The sequence below is a fragment of the Tachypleus tridentatus genome, chromosome 6, assembly GCF_004210375.1.
Source record: "Tachypleus tridentatus isolate NWPU-2018 chromosome 6, ASM421037v1, whole genome shotgun sequence".
Classification (NCBI taxonomy): Eukaryota; Metazoa; Arthropoda; class Merostomata; order Xiphosura; family Limulidae; genus Tachypleus; species Tachypleus tridentatus.
The window spans coordinates 111,709,199-111,730,305 of record NC_134830.1 but is presented as its reverse complement, the minus strand read 5'-3'; the positions used below and the strand labels follow the sequence as shown (position 1 = coordinate 111,730,305).

At 33.2% G+C, this 21,107-nt stretch overlaps 1 protein-coding gene across 9 annotated transcripts in view; it reads left to right on the top strand.

Annotated features, from left to right (window-relative positions):
- Positions 1 to 21,107, top strand: part of Itpr (Inositol 1,4,5,-trisphosphate receptor) — a 123,351-nt gene that overhangs the window by 35,005 nt on the left and 67,239 nt on the right. For all 9 annotated transcript variants that reach the window (XM_076506977.1, XM_076506976.1, XM_076506980.1 and 6 more), the window contains 7 exons: positions 107 to 262; positions 3,046 to 3,196; positions 13,534 to 13,681; positions 16,002 to 16,180; positions 18,518 to 18,638; positions 19,477 to 19,528; positions 20,068 to 20,233. In XM_076506977.1, coding sequence (XP_076363092.1) covers positions 107 to 262; positions 3,046 to 3,196; positions 13,534 to 13,681; positions 16,002 to 16,180; positions 18,518 to 18,638; positions 19,477 to 19,528; positions 20,068 to 20,233 — 973 coding nt within the window. The remainder of the gene's footprint in view (positions 1 to 106; positions 263 to 3,045; positions 3,197 to 13,533; positions 13,682 to 16,001; positions 16,181 to 18,517; positions 18,639 to 19,476; positions 19,529 to 20,067; positions 20,234 to 21,107) is intronic.

Sequence of the window (21,107 nt, the reverse complement as noted above, 5' to 3'; positions counted from 1 at the left end):
TACATATACATGTGTGTGTTAAGGAATAGATAGTTATTGTATTAGGTTCATAGATGACTTATTTTAAATTATACGCATGGTGTTTTAATTTTTACACACTGCTCAGATGTATGGCAGATGAAGCCCTGCCATTTGATCTGCGTGCAGCCTTTGCTCGTCTCATGCTTCACATGCATGTTGATCGTGATCCTCAGGAACAGATTACTCCAGTGAAGTATGCACGATTGTGGTCAGACATTCCACGTAAATTGTCAATTCAGGAGTAAGTATCATAAGTATTAGGTTAATGTGTAGTACGTTCAAGGTTAGGAGCTACAATTTACAAGTTTTGTTTCATGTGAAATATTGTGTGATAGGTTTTTAACCTTTCTGAGGAAACTAATTCGGTGTTATTAAACCACAGGTCGAAGTTCATGTCATCATGTTTGTTGACTTTTATTCAAAATTTTATTGAACTACTATTTTATGAATTTATTCAATAAGTTTGGTATCAAATTTTAGTGTTATATATTAGTTAACTTCTTAATTTAAGAGTGAATATTAAAAGAACACACCTAAATATTAATTTTTTGTGTTTCACATGGTATATTGAATAAAGCATTAGTTCATATTATATGTTTGTAATGTCCAAGTAGAAATTATATTGTTTTGCACAAATTAGGAACTCAAATTACTGATATTGACAAACTAGAATATAATATAAGAACCTCCTGTCTTTTCAATATGCTAATGTATCACTCATGTTCCAAACCACACACACTGGTCCCATCCAACTCTTTCCATATTTGGAAACACTTGAAAGCTTAGAATGTCCTTTTAGTGGTTTTCTCAGCCATTTTGAAATATTGTGACATAAGATATATTATTTGATCCAAGATCTCAAGCTTGTAAGTGGAGTCTTTAAATGGCTCAAAACTTTATATGTATTTAAACCAAAATACAGGTTAGTTCCTGTAGTTAGTTATAGTGAAATTTTTTAGTATTGATGTAGTAATTTATGAGTTTTGGTTACTCCAAATGGGTATATAAAAACCAAAAAAATAATTTGTTTCACATCATTCACATGTGAAATTGGATAGGCTTAGCCACCACTTACAAGCAGCAAATGAGTACAAAGTTTATAATCAGGAGAGATAGTAGTTTCTTTTACTTCTTTATTTACTATTCTGTATTTTAGGAAAATTAACTTTAAGAATTTATTTGTAAATATTAATAATGTATGTGTATATTATTTATTTTAAAATTAAATTTGGTTGTATTGTACACTAAAACACAGTCAAGACAGGTCACTTTGTAAAGGCCAGTTTTATATTCTTGGATATGGTAACATGAATGTATCTGCATTGTTTTAATGGAACCTGTGCAATGTCAGTCAGGCATGACTGGAAGTTCAATGTAATAAATATATATAAATGTATAATGTTATGAGATTTAAGCTATTTAGACCAAACATTTGCCCTTTCATGTTATAATCTGTAGTCTTCTAGAATGAAAAAAGCATAATTTGTATTTCCTATTTTTTTTTGGTAGTTAGGAGAGTGGTCAAAGTGACCAATATAGTTAGGGCAAAGAAAATAACAAACAAAATAGAAAGTTTTATTGAAAAAAACGTTTTAACCATAATACGACACTCACTTCTTATTCAGACTCGCAGTGAAACACTCAATATATTTACAAATTTCAATAAAAGTACTTCATAAAGAAATCTGATTTTTTATGTACAATACTCACAGTCTTTACGAAAAGTCAACCAGATTTTATGATGGTATATGTACAGCATTTAATATTATAATATAAATACTTACTGTGTCCATATGTATATACAAATTTGTGTATTTTACACTATTTTGTTAACTATGTGATTTAATCCTTTTGCAATGGACTTGGTGTAAAATATACAATTGTAAATAAACTTAGTATTCTAAAAATTGTTCAAATTCAAAGTCTAAGCTCAAGAGAGGTACAATTTAATCTCCAATTTGATTGGTGTGTGTTATTGGGTTTTATCAGTTCTGGAGAATTCCACTCCTCATCAGTAACCCTGAACACAAGTCAACCAAAGAGAGATAAGCTGGACCTATATTATAATGAAAAGTACCAAACACATATCAAGGTGTAGATTGAAGTGGACCTCCCTTGAACTTAGATTTTGAGATCGAACAATTATTGGAATGCTAATTTTACTTATTATATCTGCTATTGTGTGACTATACAATGTGAAGAACTGAATAGTGGCCAATGACACTTTTTCTTTGTTTCACCTACCCAGTGTATAGTTTTTCTATAGTGATGACAAAACATGTTCATGCCAACAGCATGTTTGATAAGCACATACCCTTTAACTGTATTTTTATGGTACCTTCTGGTGTATGAAGAATGTTGCAAAAAATCTCTTACAGGTCTTTTACACATACAAATATTTTGTTACTATGCACAGAGTATGTTATGTGCATTGTCACATTAATATTAGTATATAGTCTGAGTAGAAAATCTGTACATTTTTATTCCACTTGAACCAAAAATTCAATCTGGTTGTGAAAAATGTTTAAGCTTGTTTGAAAATGCATGTTGTATACCTTAAACAGTTATGTGTTAGTTATCCATTATGCAGTTGTTTGTGCACACATACACTGATAAAACACCAGTGCTTATTTTCGTGTCTGTTGAAACATGCCATAAAAGTTAGATTGTCCCATATTTCACTAGCTGAACATTTAGGTTTTACAATACAGGTTGTTTTCCATGCCACAGTACAAGAAACTACTTAGTCTGTTAAAATTATAATATAGAAAGGATTTATGTTAGTAGTTTAGTAGCTTTTATGTGTTATGAACTCAAATTTTTCTTAACATTATCTTTTGAATATTATTTAATGCTTCTTTGATCAGTGAGGTACTATTATGGGGAGGTCATTTTAAATGGCTGTGTTAATACATACTGTAGTTTTTAGGTGTATTTGTCAGAAGTTTTGCACTATTGTGACAAGCCTTTACACAAATAGCAAGAGATATTAAATAATGGTGCCTAATTTTCTATTCATTCTAGCTATGATGCAAATAAACAACCAGATCTAAACAGAGAAGCTGTTTGGCGGAGATTTACCCCAACCATCACGTTTGTGGAGGATTACCTGTGTAATGTTGTTGGTCACATGTGGTCATTTGCTGACAAGGAACAAAACAAACTGACATTTGAAGTAATTTGATTATTTATTCCATCAATTTCTAAGAATGTTTTTGAAATTCAGGGTGTATTAACTGAAATAAATTATAAATTTCTAAGAATGTTTTTGAAATTCAGGGTGTATTAACTGAAATAAATTATAAATATTTGGAAAACATCAGGTGAAGCCTGTGGTAAAATTGATTACATTGAGTGTCTTCTGTAAGTAGAATGAAATTGTTTGTTTATTCACTTTATAAATTGTTAATCTTGATACAGATTTTGTTACATAATGTGAAAGGCTATATGTTTCACTTATAACATTATACACAAACACATTTCAGTCAATTAATAATTTTGAAGATGATTTTTTTTAGAAAAGTGTTTATGTATAATGTTTTAAGTAAAACATGTAGCCTTTCACATTATGTAACAAATCTGTATCAAGATCAACTGAAATCAGTAGTTTCAAGCGGTGTGAGCTGCTTCAGTGACAGTTATTTTCAGCTAGTGGGATTTTTTTATGTAATATGGGTAAAATTGAAGAAGACAAACCACATTTAGAAGTGAGCTCACAGGTGAATCAAATGAAAGTTAGGGTGGTTTATATTTTCATGAAAGAGAAATAATATAAATTAAGGTTTATAACCTCACGAATATGATTGTTATATAATATATATATTATATTCTTCAAGTACTAGACTTATTCACAGGATTTGTCATTTTCCCAGTTCTTCTGATTTCATGATATTTCTTGTCAATCTGAATCTTTCAATCATTAGGGATTTATTGTACATCTTCATGTTCAGTTTTAAAACTTCTGTTACTTTTTTTTCATGATTTTTGTAATCCACAACAAAGAGGGGGAAAAAAAGTTGAAGGAATCTATTGTGCCTTAAAACATGACTAAACTGAACATCATTATTATACATACGTGAGGGGAGATCTGAATGCATTCCAACTCAGAATCATCATAAACAAGCCCTGATTCAAACTAACTGATTTGTTAGGTTTTATCATGGTTATCACCTGAATTTGTTTTTGAAGAAAAAGGCTACTTAAGTCATTTGACCTTCATTTGTTACATTACTGGTACCTCCTAAATTGTTTGGTTGCAAATTATGTTTTATGTGTGATCATTATTATTATTATATTCCAAATGCAACAATAACTGCAAAGTACCTTGAAGCTACTAGGAATTTAGTTTTAAAAGGGTAGGCTTTGTAAAACTCAAGTGAGGTAAGAAATCTTTGTTTTGTTCATGAATAATGGTGGTAGAGAATTAAATCTTTAAACTTTAAATAAATATTGAGCTGAATCATGATATATGCCAGATGTTAAAAGGTTGTATTATGTTTGCTAATTACCAGTTAAAAGCTTTTACTTGTACCTCTTAATAGTATAAATATATACTGTATTGTGATGGGGCTTAAGGTTCTTCCACAGTAGGTGTGTGACTTAGTGGTGATAAATTCAACAATAAATAAACAGCATGCTCTCCATTTGCGTTCAAAATAATATATGTATTCAAAACTAGTTTAATGTTTGCACAACAAATTCTTTATGCTATAGTGGTTGTATGGATATCATGAACATTATATGGTTCTTTTTTTCTTGTCAAAATGTCTGATTTGGCCTATTCAATTAGTTTAGAATTTCAGTTGGCAAGCCAAACTACATTTCATAATTTCTATCACACTATTATTCTGTGTATAATTCACTTACAATTGTGACATGAGTTATCACAATCATATGCTACTTTTCTAGTGACTGTTTGGTCTTCTTTCTTTAAAATTGTCTCTGTTCCTCTTTTTAAAAGTGCTCTCAGGCTGATTCAATTACTTTAAAACAATGCTTTGATGGAATAACTTCTTCCTTTTCTCCTTTCTTTACTATTAGTCTTACTCTAACATACAAGAGATATAATTTTGTCATTTTTTTCATTTTGTGGGGATAATTCTTCTGTGCCATTACAGAATGTAAATTTCAACACTATGGTAATGTTTCACTAATGCCTGTTTGCAACTGAATTAGCTAAGGTGAAAATATGTATTATTATTATTTAGAATTTCCATATACTTGTACCAATGGCATGTCATAATGATTTTGCTTGAATGAACATACTGATCAAACTTAGGGTCTGAAATAATCATCTTGGTACTCCATGCAGTGCCTTAACTATATAGAAAGAAGCTAGAAAGGAGACAGCATATAGTACCAGTATATATAAGAAATCAACTTAATAGCACTCCACTAATAAATCTTTGTAAAAACACTGCATATTAAGTTTTGTTGTCATGTCAGGGTCCAAATAAACATAGAGAATTGTCAATAGAGTTTGCATAAAAGATTTACATGATGATGGTTTGACTCTCCAACAAGTTGCTATGAATTTGAAATGTTCCCTCAAGCACTGTTGAATATGCTCTGGATCATGAGACCAAGACAGATAAATTTGAAATAGGAGAGAAAGAGGCAGAACACCTAAACTTAATTATACTGATGTTAAATATCTTTGTTTATCTGGCCTTTGGGAGAGAATGAAGACTGCCATTGATCTTAAACTTGAGATGAACTATCATGTAAAAATTACAGAAGTGTTGAGTTCTACAGTATCAAGAATACTCAATGAGAATGGAATATTTTGTCATGTAGCAATTAAAAACCTTTATTTTAATTTCCAAATATTGTCAAAAGACTGAAATATGTTAAAAAATACAAAACTGGACTGCTGATGATTGGAAAAGGGTATTATGGATGGATGAGTCCAAGTTTGAAATATCTGGTTGAAAGTGTAGGTTGTACATCTGGCAGAAGAAACATGAAAGACATTCATCTCAATAAGTATCACCTACCATGAAGCATGGAGAATGTAGTGTGATGTTTTGGTGTAGTTTTTCTGCTGAGGTGACACGATATATTTACAAAATAATATGCCAGCAAAAACACCATCAGATACTGATTCCCTTGGTGTGAATTCCTGTACGTGGTGAGGGGACCTCCCAGGGAAGGTTCTTCTTTCAGTTTACCTCCTCTGGAATCTAAACATCTGCCCATGTGTTTGCTGTGTGTGGTGACCCATGAAGGGGAGGAGAGGATCCTGGTGGTTGAGGGGTCCAACTCTAACACACCACTTTGGTCTTGATTTCCTGTAGACAGGCAATCTTGGGGTGCCTCCCCCCCTAGGGTCAGTCAGCTGGTCCACTTGGTCTAGGGTCAACCAACTACCATTGTTGGATGTTCTCAACAGGTGTTGTGGACATTGATGCTGGTGTTTGGGTATAGTGCTCACAAAACCCTGACGTTGCTGCAGCATTCTTGTTTGGCATTGTAGTGCATCCCCTCATAGGGCTCCATGGTAGGTAGGGTCAGTGGACAGCAAAATATTTTTTATGTACCCTCCAAATAAAATCTTAAATAAAATAGTGAAAAAACAGTTCGTAGGTAAATGACAACATCTTGAAGATTCTGAGAGCAATCTTCAACATTTGTAACACCTGTACCTCATTTTCAGACAACCTTTGGGGCAGATATCTCCCTTCTTCACTCAGAAGGGACTAGAAGGACTTGCTGGTTTTCCAAAGTCAGTAGAGAAGCTTAGCTCTGGTGACATATTGGTGGAAACATCCACATCTCAACACAATGAACTCCTCTTGCATGCAAAGCCGATTTGGGATATACCAATTGAGGTTATGCTTCATGCTACTATAAATTCATCATGAAGGAGTTATTGTTGAGAGGGGTTTCAAGAACATCCCCTGAGGCAGAGTTTCTTTCTGGTTTCTACACCCAAGGAGTTGCTGCAGTGAAGCGTATCTCCACTCACAAAGATGGAATTATGATGCTGACCAGTCCTCATTCTGACATTAACATCATCACATCCACCTGCCACCATCAAGACAGGTTATCTTAATTGCAAGGTACAGCCATACATTCCAAACCCTTTCAGATGTTTACAGCGTTAGCAGTTCGATCACTCGAAGACATAATGTTGTTGTTCCTTGACGTGTGCTCATTGTGGTGGCAATGACCATGATGCCTATGAGTATGAAACGGATCCTCATTGCATCAATTGCAATGGCTCTCATCCATCCTACTTTCTTTCTTGCACTATATGGTTGGAAGAAAAAGAGGTGCAGCATTTGAAAACAATTCAAAACATTGCATACCCTGAGGCTCGAAAGTTGCAGTCCACCACTTCATCTCAGACATATGCTGTTGCACTTTGTTCCACAACTACAGTGGGAGTGCAGACAGATCTGTCTGTGCCTCTAAAAGAATCGTTCTCAAAACAAATGAAAAACCTTTTGACATCTGTGTTTAAAAAAGTTGACAAATCAACTTCTACACCCATCTCTGTCCCTTACATAGTTTCCAACAAACCCCAAGATCCACATCCTTTGGTTCTGGGTACAGGCATTTCCTTGGAAACATCTTCTTCTCCCACCCCAAGATGCAAAACAATCATTTGTTCACATCCTTAGTCACTGGAATCCCCTTCCAACAACAAAGACCTGCCCAATAAACCTAGGGCTTGATCCATGAAGGTCAAAAGACCTACCTCGAATAAAGAGAATAAAGAAAAAGACATGGTTGTAAACAGAAGGACTCTCCACCCAATTTGCCTACACATTAATAAAAATAGCCAGCTTGATACAATGGAACTGTTGAGGTTTACATTTTAATCTGGATGGCATTAAAGCACTGATTGCTTCCTACCATCCTATATGTCTGTCCTTTCAAGAAACATTTCTGAAACTTGCTGACACAGTCACCTTTTGGCAGTTTTCTTGTAGAGAAATGACAGGCTGTGTGATGGACAAGTGCATGGAGGATGGCACTGTTGGTTGATCAGCATGTGCCCACCCTTTCTTTGCCACTTGAGACACACCTTTGGAGACCATAGCCATCATTGTTTCCTTGGGTCATACCATCACTGTTTGTACTCTCTACCTGCCACATGTAGAGACCAATGATCAGTCAGACCTTGATGCTCTCAGTGGACAGTTGCTGTCTTTGTTTTTAATCATGGGGAACTTTAATGGACATCATCTCATCTATGGAAGTGCTGATATTGATGAGAGGGTCACTCAGTAGAGCATATGCTCTCTGATCACAACCTTTCTCTTTTCCATACTGGTTCTTATAGTTTTCTTCATGCACCTAGTCAGTTGTTTACTGCTATTGCTCAATTTGCTCCCCTTCACTATTTTTCCACTTTTCATGGAGGGTTGACGATAACCCATGAGGCAGTGATCATTTTCTTATCATTTTGAGAGAGACTGGTCTTGGTCGATGCCACCCGACCCACATGCCTGAGTAGAAGCTGGATCAAGCAAACTGGCCTTCTTTCACTGCTCTCACAGAACCTGATCCTGCCATCCTCTGTAAGCCATCAGTAAATGACTTTGTGGCAGCAGTAACTGATTGTATCATACAGGCAGCTGATCAACGTATTTGTAAAACGTCAACACGTATTCCACAATATCCTTGTCTGTGGTGGAATCCTGCCTGCCACGTGACACCAGATGGCTCAAAAATGGACCTGGGATACTTTTCACAAGTATCCCACACTCTCACACCACATCACTTTCTAGCAGGCCCTTGCATGTGCTCGGTGGATGAGACATCAAAACCAGTAGGGCTCTTGGATTAAGTTCACAACCAGTATATCGTCTACCACCAGTTCCAAAGTCATATAGGGCAAGATTCAAAAGGTCTGTGGGCAATATAATTCTGTCTCTCTCTCAGTCTTGCTCTCTGATGGTCAGGAAGTAGTTGATACCCAGAGCATTGCCAGAACTCTAGGTGAAAGCTTTTGCCAGGTATCTAGCATTTTTGCTTCATCCTCCAACTTCTTAGCCATCAATACTCGGACAGAGTGATCAAGTCTTTTCTTTCGAGCCGATTGTCTCAGTGACTATAATCGTCCATTTACACTGGTGAAGTTGGCCCTTCATCAGTCTGGCAGTACATCAGTTGGACCTGATGATGTACACTAGGAAATGCTGTGCCATCTATCTCCTACTTCTCTTGCTATTCTTCTGATTGTTTTTAACTGGATCTGGCAGGAGAATGTTTTTTCCTGATGCCTGGTGCCAGTCTGTTCCAAGATTCCTTCAAACTACTGTCCAATTGCATTGATGAGTTGTCTCTGTCAGACCTTAGAGAGGATGGTTAATGCTCATCTTGTTTGGTTCCTCGAATCAAACAACCTCCTCTCACCCACCCAGTATTGGTTCCAATGACAGCTCCACCATGGACCACTTGTTTCAACTTGAAACATCAATCAGAGAAGCCTTTCTCAAATGACAACATGGAGGTATGGCATTTTGAGACCATTTATATGGGTTACATTACCATTTGTCCATTTAACCGACAGGCGATTCCAAGTTTGTGTGGGTTTGACACTTTCCCGTTCTTTTCTACAGGAACTTGGAGTCCCTCAGGGCCGTGTTTTGAGTGTCATACTTTTCAATATAAAGATTAATGCCATCACTGAACAACTCCCTCTTACTGTTGAAAACAGGTTCTATGTCGACGACTTCCACATTTCATGACATTCGTCGAACATGAGGTTTATTGAGCAACAGCTACAGACTACCCTCAGTTGTTTACTGAAGTGGACCACAGCAAACAGTGTTAACTTCTCTCTCTCTAACAGTGTTTACATGTACTTTTGCCACCATCGGGGTAATCACCTTGATCCTGAACTCTGTATCGGTGAAGTTGTGCTACCTGTGGTTTCTGAGACTAAGTTCTTGGGCCTTATCTTTGACCATAAGCTGACCTTTATACCACACATCAAGCTGCTATGGGTCAAATGTACAAGAGCACTAAACATCCTCCTTGACCTTTCTTCCATCACTTGGGGAGCAGATCGATGTTCTATGCTAAAGATATATCGTTCTCTCATTCGATCGATATTCGACTATGGATCAGTGGTCTACGGCTCTGCCAGGATCTTTCCTTAAAGATGCTGAAACCCATTCATCATTAGCGACCTCAGCTCTGCACCTGAGCTTTCCACACTTCTCCAGTTCAAAGCTTTTACACAGAGTCTCATGAACCTCCTTTGCACCTCTGCTGTTTGCAACTGTCTTTACTGCATGCTTCAAAACTTCATTCCTTACAAAAGCATCCCACCTGGAGTTGTTTTCCTTCTTTGGTGGACCATGCTTTTTAAGAACAGATGAACTGCCATTGCTTCTTTTGGCTTTCATATCTGGGAGCAGTTGGATGAATTGGGTCTGTCTTTGGATAACCTTGCTGTATCTACTGATTAGATCATGGCTTATTACCTATATTTAAATCATCTGACAAAGGCAGACACTCTTGATTGGAAATGCTGTCTGTTATTTGCTGAACATCTTTCAAACCATCCTTCCATTCCTGTTTATACAGATGGCTTGAAATCAGGTGACTCTGTGGGCTCTGCCATGATTTGTTGTAGTTCAGTGGTTGTACACAGAAGTCCCTTTACAGCTGCTGTGTTCACTGCTGAATTGTATGCCATTTCTCTTGCTCTGGATCACATAAAAACTAAGAAGTATTCAAATTGCACTATTTATACTGACCCTAGAATTGCTTCACGTTAGTTCTCAGCCTGTTCTTGCCGACATTCAAAACCAACTGGCCCATTTTTCTTTAACATCTACTTCTATCCAATTTTTCTAGATATTAGGCCATGTTGGTATTCACAGCAAGAGGCTTGCCTGCCGACATTGCAGCTAAATCTGTCTGCTCTGGCACTATCATTGCTGCGCCAGTTCCATACATGGACTATGGTCCTGTATTCAAGGCTCAGCTCCATGCCAGTTAGCAGTCGACTAGTTTGTGAAAAACTAGCTTTTCCAAATAAAACCCTATATTTGACTTCTTACTTTCATAAGGATTGGAAAGAGGAAGTTGTTCTAACTGGACTATGCATTGGTCACAGTTTTTTAACTCATCATTTTCTTTTATCTGGAACCGATGCACCAGTGTGTAGTCTGTGTAACACTCAGGTTACAATAAGCCACATTTTACTTTCTTGCTGTCGTTATGACTCTCAGTGATGGCACCATTTTAAACATGTTCTGTCCAAAGGTTTATCAATAATGTTAGACAGTGTTATTGATGAGGGTGACACTGTCCACCTTGGAATTGCTTTTAGTTTTTTTAAAGGCCATAAATCTTTTAAATGCCATTTAAGTTTTTTAACTTATATATTAGACCTTTTTTAATGTGATCCCCTTTTAAGAATCACAGTCCATGTAGTTTGATTTGAAATTAGAAAATGACTGTAATGTCAAATAACTTGAAACCAGGACTAGAAAGGCCAAATTCAGGTGACTATTGGTGGTTTTTGAACTTACCTGTTAGCTTTCATGGTGAGGTAGGATAATTACATTTACAGAGATGCCAACCCTTATGATTTGAGTGTAATCATTACTATTTTGGTGTATACATTATGACTATACGCTCATACAGTCAAATATTACGACTTGATGCAACTCCCAAATTATTATATATTATATAGACCTATACAATAAAGTGATAAATTGTTCCCCCCGGGCTTGAAAGTGGTGAAAAGAAAATTTCTAGTGAGATACAAATAAATTTTGATAATAAATAAGACAGTCCAAATGGCTACTTCCAATAACCATGTTTGTGCTTGAAATAATAAAAAATATTTGTATCTCCGACGTCTACCAATAGTTTGACTGCAGTGCTTCTCCATACTTGGTACGTGGGGGAAACCATAGTTACGTCATCAGTGCTTGTCAGCCAATCAACGCTTGTGTGGATGGGTATTTCTCGTTTTCTAAGTGGCATAGAAATACCAATGCGATTGTTCACAAGATGGAAAAAAGAGGCCTTGTTCACTAGATTGTCTTGTTTCTGGCAAATCTAAAAGGACTAAAACTGTGAATCAAAAATTTAGTTAAACTGTTTGCTGGACTCAAGTACTTTAACTGAGTCTGTTGTACTAAATATGAAGCTTAATAAAAGTTTGTTATTTCACTTGTGATTTACCTTCCATAGTTCTTTGAAAGTAGCCTGAAATCTGATTTTTGACTGTCCTAACAATTTTGCACAGTACTCTATTTTAGCAGGAAAAGAGCTAACTTGAAAAACTGTTACATAGACATTTGAGCAAGGATATATGTATAAATCTTTATTTTATTTAAAGAAGAATATATGTAGGAAGCTATAAGTAACTTTTTTTTTATTTTAAGAGGTTGATCTTAAGTTTTTTGTATTTGAGGACATTTTCATATTAGGTGTCCCAGTTTTGTATTTCGCTATGTGATAGACCAAACTTTCTTATCCTTTAGTTTTTAAGTGGCCAAGCATGGCCTTGTCATGCTGTAAATTAGGAGGCCCAAGCTTTGAACTGCTATCTGCTACTGAATATACTTTGCATTTTCAGCTGGGCATTATAATTGTGACAGACAGTCTTTCTATTTGTTAAAAGTATAATTGGAGGGTGCTACAGACTGGTTGCATTTCTAATCAGCAGTTCTAAATCAGGAAAGCCTCTTTGCTCTTAAAGTGCAGTTTAGGTTGAGAATAATTATCATCTGTTCCTAAGAGCCACATTAAAAGGTTGATTTAATCTGTTCTTATGCAACTTACAGAAACATCTAAATCCTATTTGTAAGTTTCTTTTTTTAATCTAAAAGCTTGTACATCTCAGTTTATGGACAATTTGTAAAAAATTACCTGTCCTGCTTGTGATATTAATTTAATTTGAGTTTTGTGTGAAAATGTGACCCACTTTTTCTTTTGAAAAAGTCAGATCTTTCTTCTATTTTGTATAACCTTTTCATGCCTTTATTTTTCTGTTGATACTCAAGTCCAATTTTTGAATGTTACCCCTGTAACAATTTGATGTTGTAAATTTAAATATTTTTCTGTTGTATTGACAGTTATGAAAAGTTTGCATTGTTTTAAGTCTTGACACTTTTTTGTCTCTTTCTTCATCTTCAGATCTTATAGTGTTCTGACTGAAATATTTTTTCCTGTTTAGTTCTAATGATTGTTTTCAAGACTTGGCTGAGATATTGTAAAATATTCAATCAATATTATTTTGCAGTGGAATATTACACAGTAAGCCCACTGTTTAAGATAAATCTGTGTGGATTATGTAGCCATATCTCTGTTCTTAGTTCTTAATGTTTTGGTATTTATAAGTATCAATTTAGAGTCAAACGAACCAGTTTGCCATATTTAATGAAGTGTGGAATAATAATTATCTAGTCATAAGACTGTGTGATACTTAATTTAAAATTAAGTTTGTATGAGAGGGTAGATTACTGATACATATTTCTTTCTCTCTGCAAACAGAGATTTACTGTGTTTTTTTAATGTTATTAATTCTTTCAGGTCGTGAAACTGGCACGTGAACTGATTTACTTTGGGTTCTACAGTTTCAGTGATTTGCTTCGACTCACTAAGACACTACTAAGTATTTTGGACTGTGTCCCTGATTCTTCTGTTCTGAATGGCAGGTTGCCTACACAGGATATTTATGGTAAACAAATGGACCAGTTTTGCTATCCAAAATGCCTTTACAAATTGAAAATTGTTTTCTTAGCCTTACTTTAATGCTGAGAATACATTTTTAACTTGGTCAGGTTATGAAATGATCATTAAAAATAATTATATATATATTATGTCATCAGAGATAAATTAATGTATTGTTACGCTAATTCTCTCTATGTGGCTTTGAAATTTGTTCATATTAGTTATGAACTTAATTCTTGTCAGGTGTTAAAATTTGAAGTGCTAGAAAATAAATCTACTAAAGGTATACTGAGAGACAAAGATATACTAGACTCATAAATGTGGGTTAACAAAAAGCCATTACATAAAGGGATACTTTGAAACTGTACTTAAACAGTTATTCTCCTGTGTAAAATTAAGATATTATAAATTGATGAATATAAAATGTAGTTTAGTAGTAGCAGGGCTACCCACTTCTTATCTTGTATATCATTCATTACAGCTTTCTTAATTTGTTTCTTTTGAAAGGAAAGGTTTGTTTAAGGATATAGCATCCAAGATGAATTTTACAACATGCCTTCATGACACACTGAAATTTCTGTAATGATATTTACTTTTAAGAAACAAACATTATAATATACTGATGTCCTTTTTTATTTTCTTAATCTTCATTTTAACTACCATCATTATTCGCACTCCTTTCCTCTTTTTATATTTAGGAGTTTCCACCTTTGCTAGCAAGTTCCATACAGTTGGTTTTCTAGCCCTGTTCTTACAAGGTTAGGCCCAGCGTGGCCGAGTGGTTAGAGAGCTGGACTCATAATCTGAGAGTCATGAATTCAAATCCCCATCGCACCAAACATGTTAGCCCTTCATCCATGGGTCATTATTATGTGATGGTCAATCCCACTATTCATTGGTAAAAGATTTGGCAGTGGGTGGTAATAACTAGCTGCCTTACCTCTTGTCTTACCCTGCTAAATTAGGGACTGCTAATGCATATAGCCTTCATGTAACCTTGAATGAAATTAGAAGAAAAACACACTCACAATATTTCTTTTTTCATATTTTTGCTTGTCTCAGACATGTGCTGTCAGACAAATGAAACCACTTGGTTAAGGAGTTAATTTGGTCACCTTGTGTATTTGCAGCAAATATTTGTTGACATCTTTTGTGTAGAATGACTTTTCAAAGTTTTGGGATGCCCAGTAGCTCAAGAATAATATATGTAAACCTTAAATTTAAGAAGGTACAGTTTGCTTGTAAACTGCTTTGTAAAGGTTAGCTTCACTTCAAGAAGTGCTGTTTGTATTACTTTATTTTTGTATTTGTCAGTCACAATGGTATAGCCTTCTAAAAATGTTAGTGTTGGACTAATCTAAACAGTTTCTTCAATAGGTGTTGGTGAATGCTTGTTTAACATTATACTGGGTGGAAAAGGTCAAGATTTATTAGAGAGAAAGAAAAAAATATACTGCTCTTGTAAAGCTTTTATTTTGGTCATCTTGAATGTGAATTCAAATTTTGCTTTTCTTTCTTGATTCTCTTAGTAATTTTATTCATTACTGTTTCATGCAATTGAGACCCTTAAACTAGTTTGATAATTTTAATTTATGTGTAGTACAAAGAATAAATATAAAGAAATCTTCAAGCTTGAAATGTTTATATTTTAAAGGAAACTTGCATCAGAGGAACAAAATTTACCAAAGACATGTTGATAGTCATAAGTTTTGTAAAGTTTGGATATGGTACAGGGTGTTAATAACAAACAAATTTTTTATTGCATACTTAAATCACTTTGCTTGCAAGTAAAATTACTTATACTTATTTTATAATTCTTTGTTTGAATAATACAAGATTGTTGATTGGAAGAAAATGCACATCAGTGCTCAGGATAATGTGAGGACAAACCTACACTGTCTAAACAAATCACACTTGCAGTACCCTGCCTTGGGGATATGCTGGCCGAGAATAATGGCAAGCATACTCAAAACTATCAGTGGCAGTTTTTGAAATACCATGTGCTGTGTTCATTCTTTCTTGAATTAGTGTGGTATTTCTGTTTGTGCCACTGGTGATTTTACGTTTTTAAGATATAATCGTTTTTTATTTGTGGTTGTCTTTATGTTCATTTATTGGTGTATGTGCATTTTAATTATGACACATAATTCACAAGTAACTGTACTGTAATATATCTATGTATATACTTTCAAGTATGGGTAGAGGAGAGCAATTTAAAAGATGTTTAATTAGAAATTTAAACCTTTTTCCAAATTATGTAAGATACTTTCAAAAGACAGTTTTGTGTGTGTATTTTTGTGTTGTGTAATTTCAAGACTTATTGATAGCTTGCAAGGGGGTAGTCAAGTCTATTAGAGGAATGGGAGCTGTAATGACCAACATGGTGTTAAGCACAGCAGGGATAACTGAGGAAATGGCAGCAACAATGCGAAAGAAAGCATCTATTACAGGCTCTGAAGACACACTTGTAATGGACACAAAACTGAAGATAATTGAAATTTTACAGGTAAAAATTTTAGTTGTTGTGTTCTTAATTCAGTCTATTATTAGTATAAAGGTAAACTGCTCATGAAAAATGATAGGTTTGAAGATTTTATTGAATGGAATGTTAAAGTGAGAACAAGAAACAAATTTGATAAAAACTGAGTGCTATTTAATTTACTCTCCACAATTGTCTTGTATGTCTTCCACATTCAAACTGATAAAATTAATGTAAATTTAAAACTAAAATCAATTTGATATTAAAACTAAAAATAAAATATAAAGTATACTCAGCAAATGTGACAAAGAACTTACAGAAAAACACAGAACTTAATTATGGCTATTTCCAAGCAGAAGCTAATCTCCCAGACAGTTGCTCTTACATTTCACATGATCTTTGTAACTGAGCTCTAACAAATATGTTTACAGAATTTGGAAATATCTGTGTTTTGTGAGACAGTCACAGAATAGTCTGTTATACACAAGGTAAAGTGTAGATGAAAACATCTCTGTTCCATGAGATAGTCATAAAATAGCTTGTTATAAACAAGGTAAAGTAGGATACAATGCAACCATCCCATGAAACATTAAGTAATTTCTGAGATGAAATCCTGTTATAGAAAGTAACACCTATGAATCAAATTTTGCGCATTCTAAATTAAGACTTTATAAATTTGAAACATGTTTTATAGATATTAAAAACATATAAAATAGGAGAAATATGATGTAACATTTGCATACTAAATTATTATATAAATTAGAAAATGGTCATTTTAGATTGTGCAGTACAGTACCTATTTGATACATTTGAATGAGTTATTTTAAAAACAAGTTAGAATGATAATCAAGAACATAAGATTAACATATTGGTGTGATAATTTCTGTTAAGGTCAAAAAGTCTTAATCAGTGTTAGTCCAAGTTGTTTACGAAGATTTAATAATAGAGTTATTGTGTTATATAAACATATTTATATCTCCCATACATTATAAAACCATAACGACTATTTTAAAACTGCAATTTTGAGCAAGATAAGGTCACGTTAGCCAACTTAAATCAATAATATTAGTGAAAGCTAACTTGTTTGAAACAACTGAAGTGCCTGAGATTTTTCTAGTAAATATGTATATAGGTATACTATATATAACAAAAAAGTAAATGAATTATCAGTACTTGTGTAATGTTTCAAATTGTAATAAAGAGTTAAAACAGTATTCCCTTATTTGCATTATTTAAAACTTTGTTGAAGCCCTGTAGTGTCCACTTTACATATGCCAGTTGTTACATGATTTAAATCATCTTCTGGAGTTACTTACAAAGACATACTTTGTACTTTTATCCTTTGTTGCATTGCTTCATGTACTGCTTGCATATGTTTTTGGTCTATGTTTTATTTTTTTATTTTGTATCTCACCATATATCCACATATTGACTTTCTGGCCCTTCATCTCTTATGTAGTACTTCTTTTTCTTATCTATATTTCTTTATTCCTAGTGTTTCTCTAATATTTAATACTACAAGGTTGAGCAAAAATTAATTTTTTTCCCCATGATATTGTATGTTGGCTAGTTTTTACTTGCATGATTGTAACTAAAGTTTTTGTTTTGTGTTATTTTTTATGTAACCTTTATATTCTTGCAATTTGTATTTTAACTTTTTTTTAATTTATCCATTATAAATACTGCTACATTTATGGATATGCATTTTGTAAATACCTTTTTTACCTATTAATTATACTTTGTCTTTAGTATTCCATATTATGTCTTTTATCTTATTTATTTGTTTGAAGTCAGAATGCAAATTCTGATGCTTTTTAAATACGTTATGTAATTAACTTGTTAAATTTGGAACATAAATAGATCTTTGTGTGGAATTTTTTACTGTATTTGCACCTCTGTTAAACTTCTCGAGTGCTTTGTCTAGTATATTTAATTCAAATCCATGTATATGTAATGTAATCTTAAAGTTGGAGCCGTAAAATTTCAATGAAGTTTTAAATTGTGTAAATCATTTATTATAATAACAAAAAGTTAATTCAGAATATAAAAGTGAACAACTGTATAAAGCTTTAATTAATAGAACTGTTGCATGATTATCAAAACAATTTTTGGAGCCCATAAGATAAAAATAGTTATTTTTGAAAACATGTATTAAAGTTGATTGAAAGATGGTAAATGTCATATAATTATTGAGAATTATTTTTTGTGCTTTCAAACTGATTTGTGTAAAACTTTGGTAAACCTTAAAGAATTAGAAAACATTTTATGAGTTCATTTGTTCATAATTTTATAAACTACTGTTCAGTTTAATAGCATCATACTAGTTTTCTGTTTTAGTCTGTAGTAATTTGTTTTATTTTGTAGTTTATTCTAAATGTCAGATTAGACTACAGAATAACAGGTCTTCTGTCCATATTCAAAAGAGAATTTGATGAAAGTCATGATCAATCTGCTACAGAATCAACAGTTACCATTGGTGAAAAAGGTATCAATAATCTTTATTTCTATGTAGTAATGAAATGTGAACAAAATAAAATAAACTCATGAAAAATAGTCAGAAATAAAGTTCTATTTTTCATTTAACCTTTTAGTACTTTCAAAAGATAGCTTGACTGAATATAGTAACATAGCTTGTTTACTTTGCTGAACATATATTCCAAGAGCATAAACATAATGCTGTTATAGTATTTTTTATTGGTTTCAAAGAACTCGTTGTTGAGACAAAGAACATAATTTTTATTCCATTGTCAATGCGTCACACAAAAAAGTAACACATAAAAGTTTAACTTGTTGTTATAAGACTCGTGAAAGAGCCAAATGTAGCAGTAATGAACAATAAAATACATTAGTTTTCAAATGTATATCACAGGTAAGATTCTTGATAGAAGTGTGAAATACTAATGAAGATAGTTATTCTGCTTATGAAAAATAGTTCATTTGTTATGTCCATTAGCACAACTGGTCATTCAAGAATGTAGTAGAATGCAAAACACTGTTTGGTAATTGTATATACTTGAAGTTCTTTGTAAAGTACATGCCTTGGATTTTGAAATAAGATATAAGACCTCAGATGAATGCCTGAAACTGCATTCTATTCAAGTTATTTTAAACTTGCAGTATAAGCATCCACATGATGTAAATTTACTTAAACATGAGTTACTGTTATTCATCATTGTAATTCAAAATTTGTAAAAGTAGAGTTGATTTGTAGTGAGCTATTATCATGTAGTTCAAGTTGCAGATGATAATACATTTTTATGTTCTTAAGTTTTTTCAAGTGAAGTAGATCATTATATCACAGGGGTAGTTTTTACATCATTCAGGTATCGACTTGGAAAGAATTGGACAATATGCAGAAGGAATTTTTGGTGGAACGTAAGTTTTATAATATTTTTGTAATGTTATTGCACCTTAGAAAAACTATTATGTTTCGTTTTTACAAAATAGAAAATGTGTTATGAATAGAAGGTGGAGAATACAAGATAATATAAATCACATATAAATAAATGGTAGATTAAGAAGCTGGATACCATTGTTTTTTTGATGAAGTGCTACTGCAAGATTTGCAGTTTAAAATAATAAGTATATAAAACATTGAGTCTGATGTAAGTAGTTTATAAATAAATATGACAATAGTTTATCTGTTAAACTTTTTCCCACATCAAGCCGAAATTAAAAATTCCAAACTTAGTTGTATTTCTTAAAATAATTTTAAAACGTACAAAAATATTTAAACAAGTTTTATAGTTTTGAGAAAATTCTATACTACCTTATTTTTATTTTTTTTGGTAGTGTGTCTTTACAAAGTATATCAACATATTAATTTTTATATCAGAGTTAAGAACCTCCTGACAAAAGTTAGTTCTGTTGTAATAAAAGTAAGTAATGTAAATTTTTCTGTGTAATACCAATAGAGATGACTATACAGACATTGACTTAGATGGCCAAGGTGGTCGAACCTTTCTGCGAGTTCTTCTTCACCTTACTATGCATGATTACCCTCCTTTGGTATCGGGAGCACTGCAGTTATTGTTTCGTCATTTCAGTCAACGACAAGAAGTTCTCCAAGCCTTTAAACAGGTGTGTGTTTGGTAACCTTTAGTAACATATTTTTGATATATCTGAAAACAAATGTAAACAAACTGCACTTGATCTGCAGCTAAAATTTTATAACATGAGCTAGAAACTGCTAATCTAATATGCTTAGCTTTACCAATGTTTATGAAGTAATACATGCTTTCGCCCAGTAGTTTTGCTGTTCTAAATCAGCTGTTTTTTATCCCAGTGACAAAAGACTAAAAGCACTCTATCTTTACACTTGGGGAATGCTGTAGTAAAAATTAAATTTATAGCTCATGTGATTTTTTTGCATAGGCATCTGCTAAATTTGAGCAATTTTTGTTAAATAGCTTTGGGCATGTGTATCACATTTGACAAAATAATTCTTGGACTTTTTAACTGAATAACATTTCTATACTTTCATTGTAAAGAAAAAAGAAAATGTAAGAAATTCAATCAAAATTGGAGATTATGTATCTCGTGTATTTCTCGATGGATTGCCTTGAAACTTGGTAGGTGAAGTAAGAGTCCAGTAGAGACATTCACAGAAAATATGTGATAGTTTGGATTATCACAGTCTGACCTACAAAAAATGGAAAAATTACTAAACTGCCTGTCCTGCAGGTTGTTCTGGCCACACAACACATTACGGTATGTCTTGATAAAATCAGTGTAAATTTCTTGGACTCAAATAATATAAAGCAACAAATTTAATTTTCAAAAGTCTGCCACAATATTTAATAAAAAGTGTCTTCTTGCAAATTCCTGTTAAACATATACATTTCTCAATATTAAAACCTTTTAAGAGCTAAAAGACAAACATATTGATCAAGAAGAGGATAACCATAAAAATATTTGTACTTGAACTATCACTTTGGTATCTGTAATTTTAAAA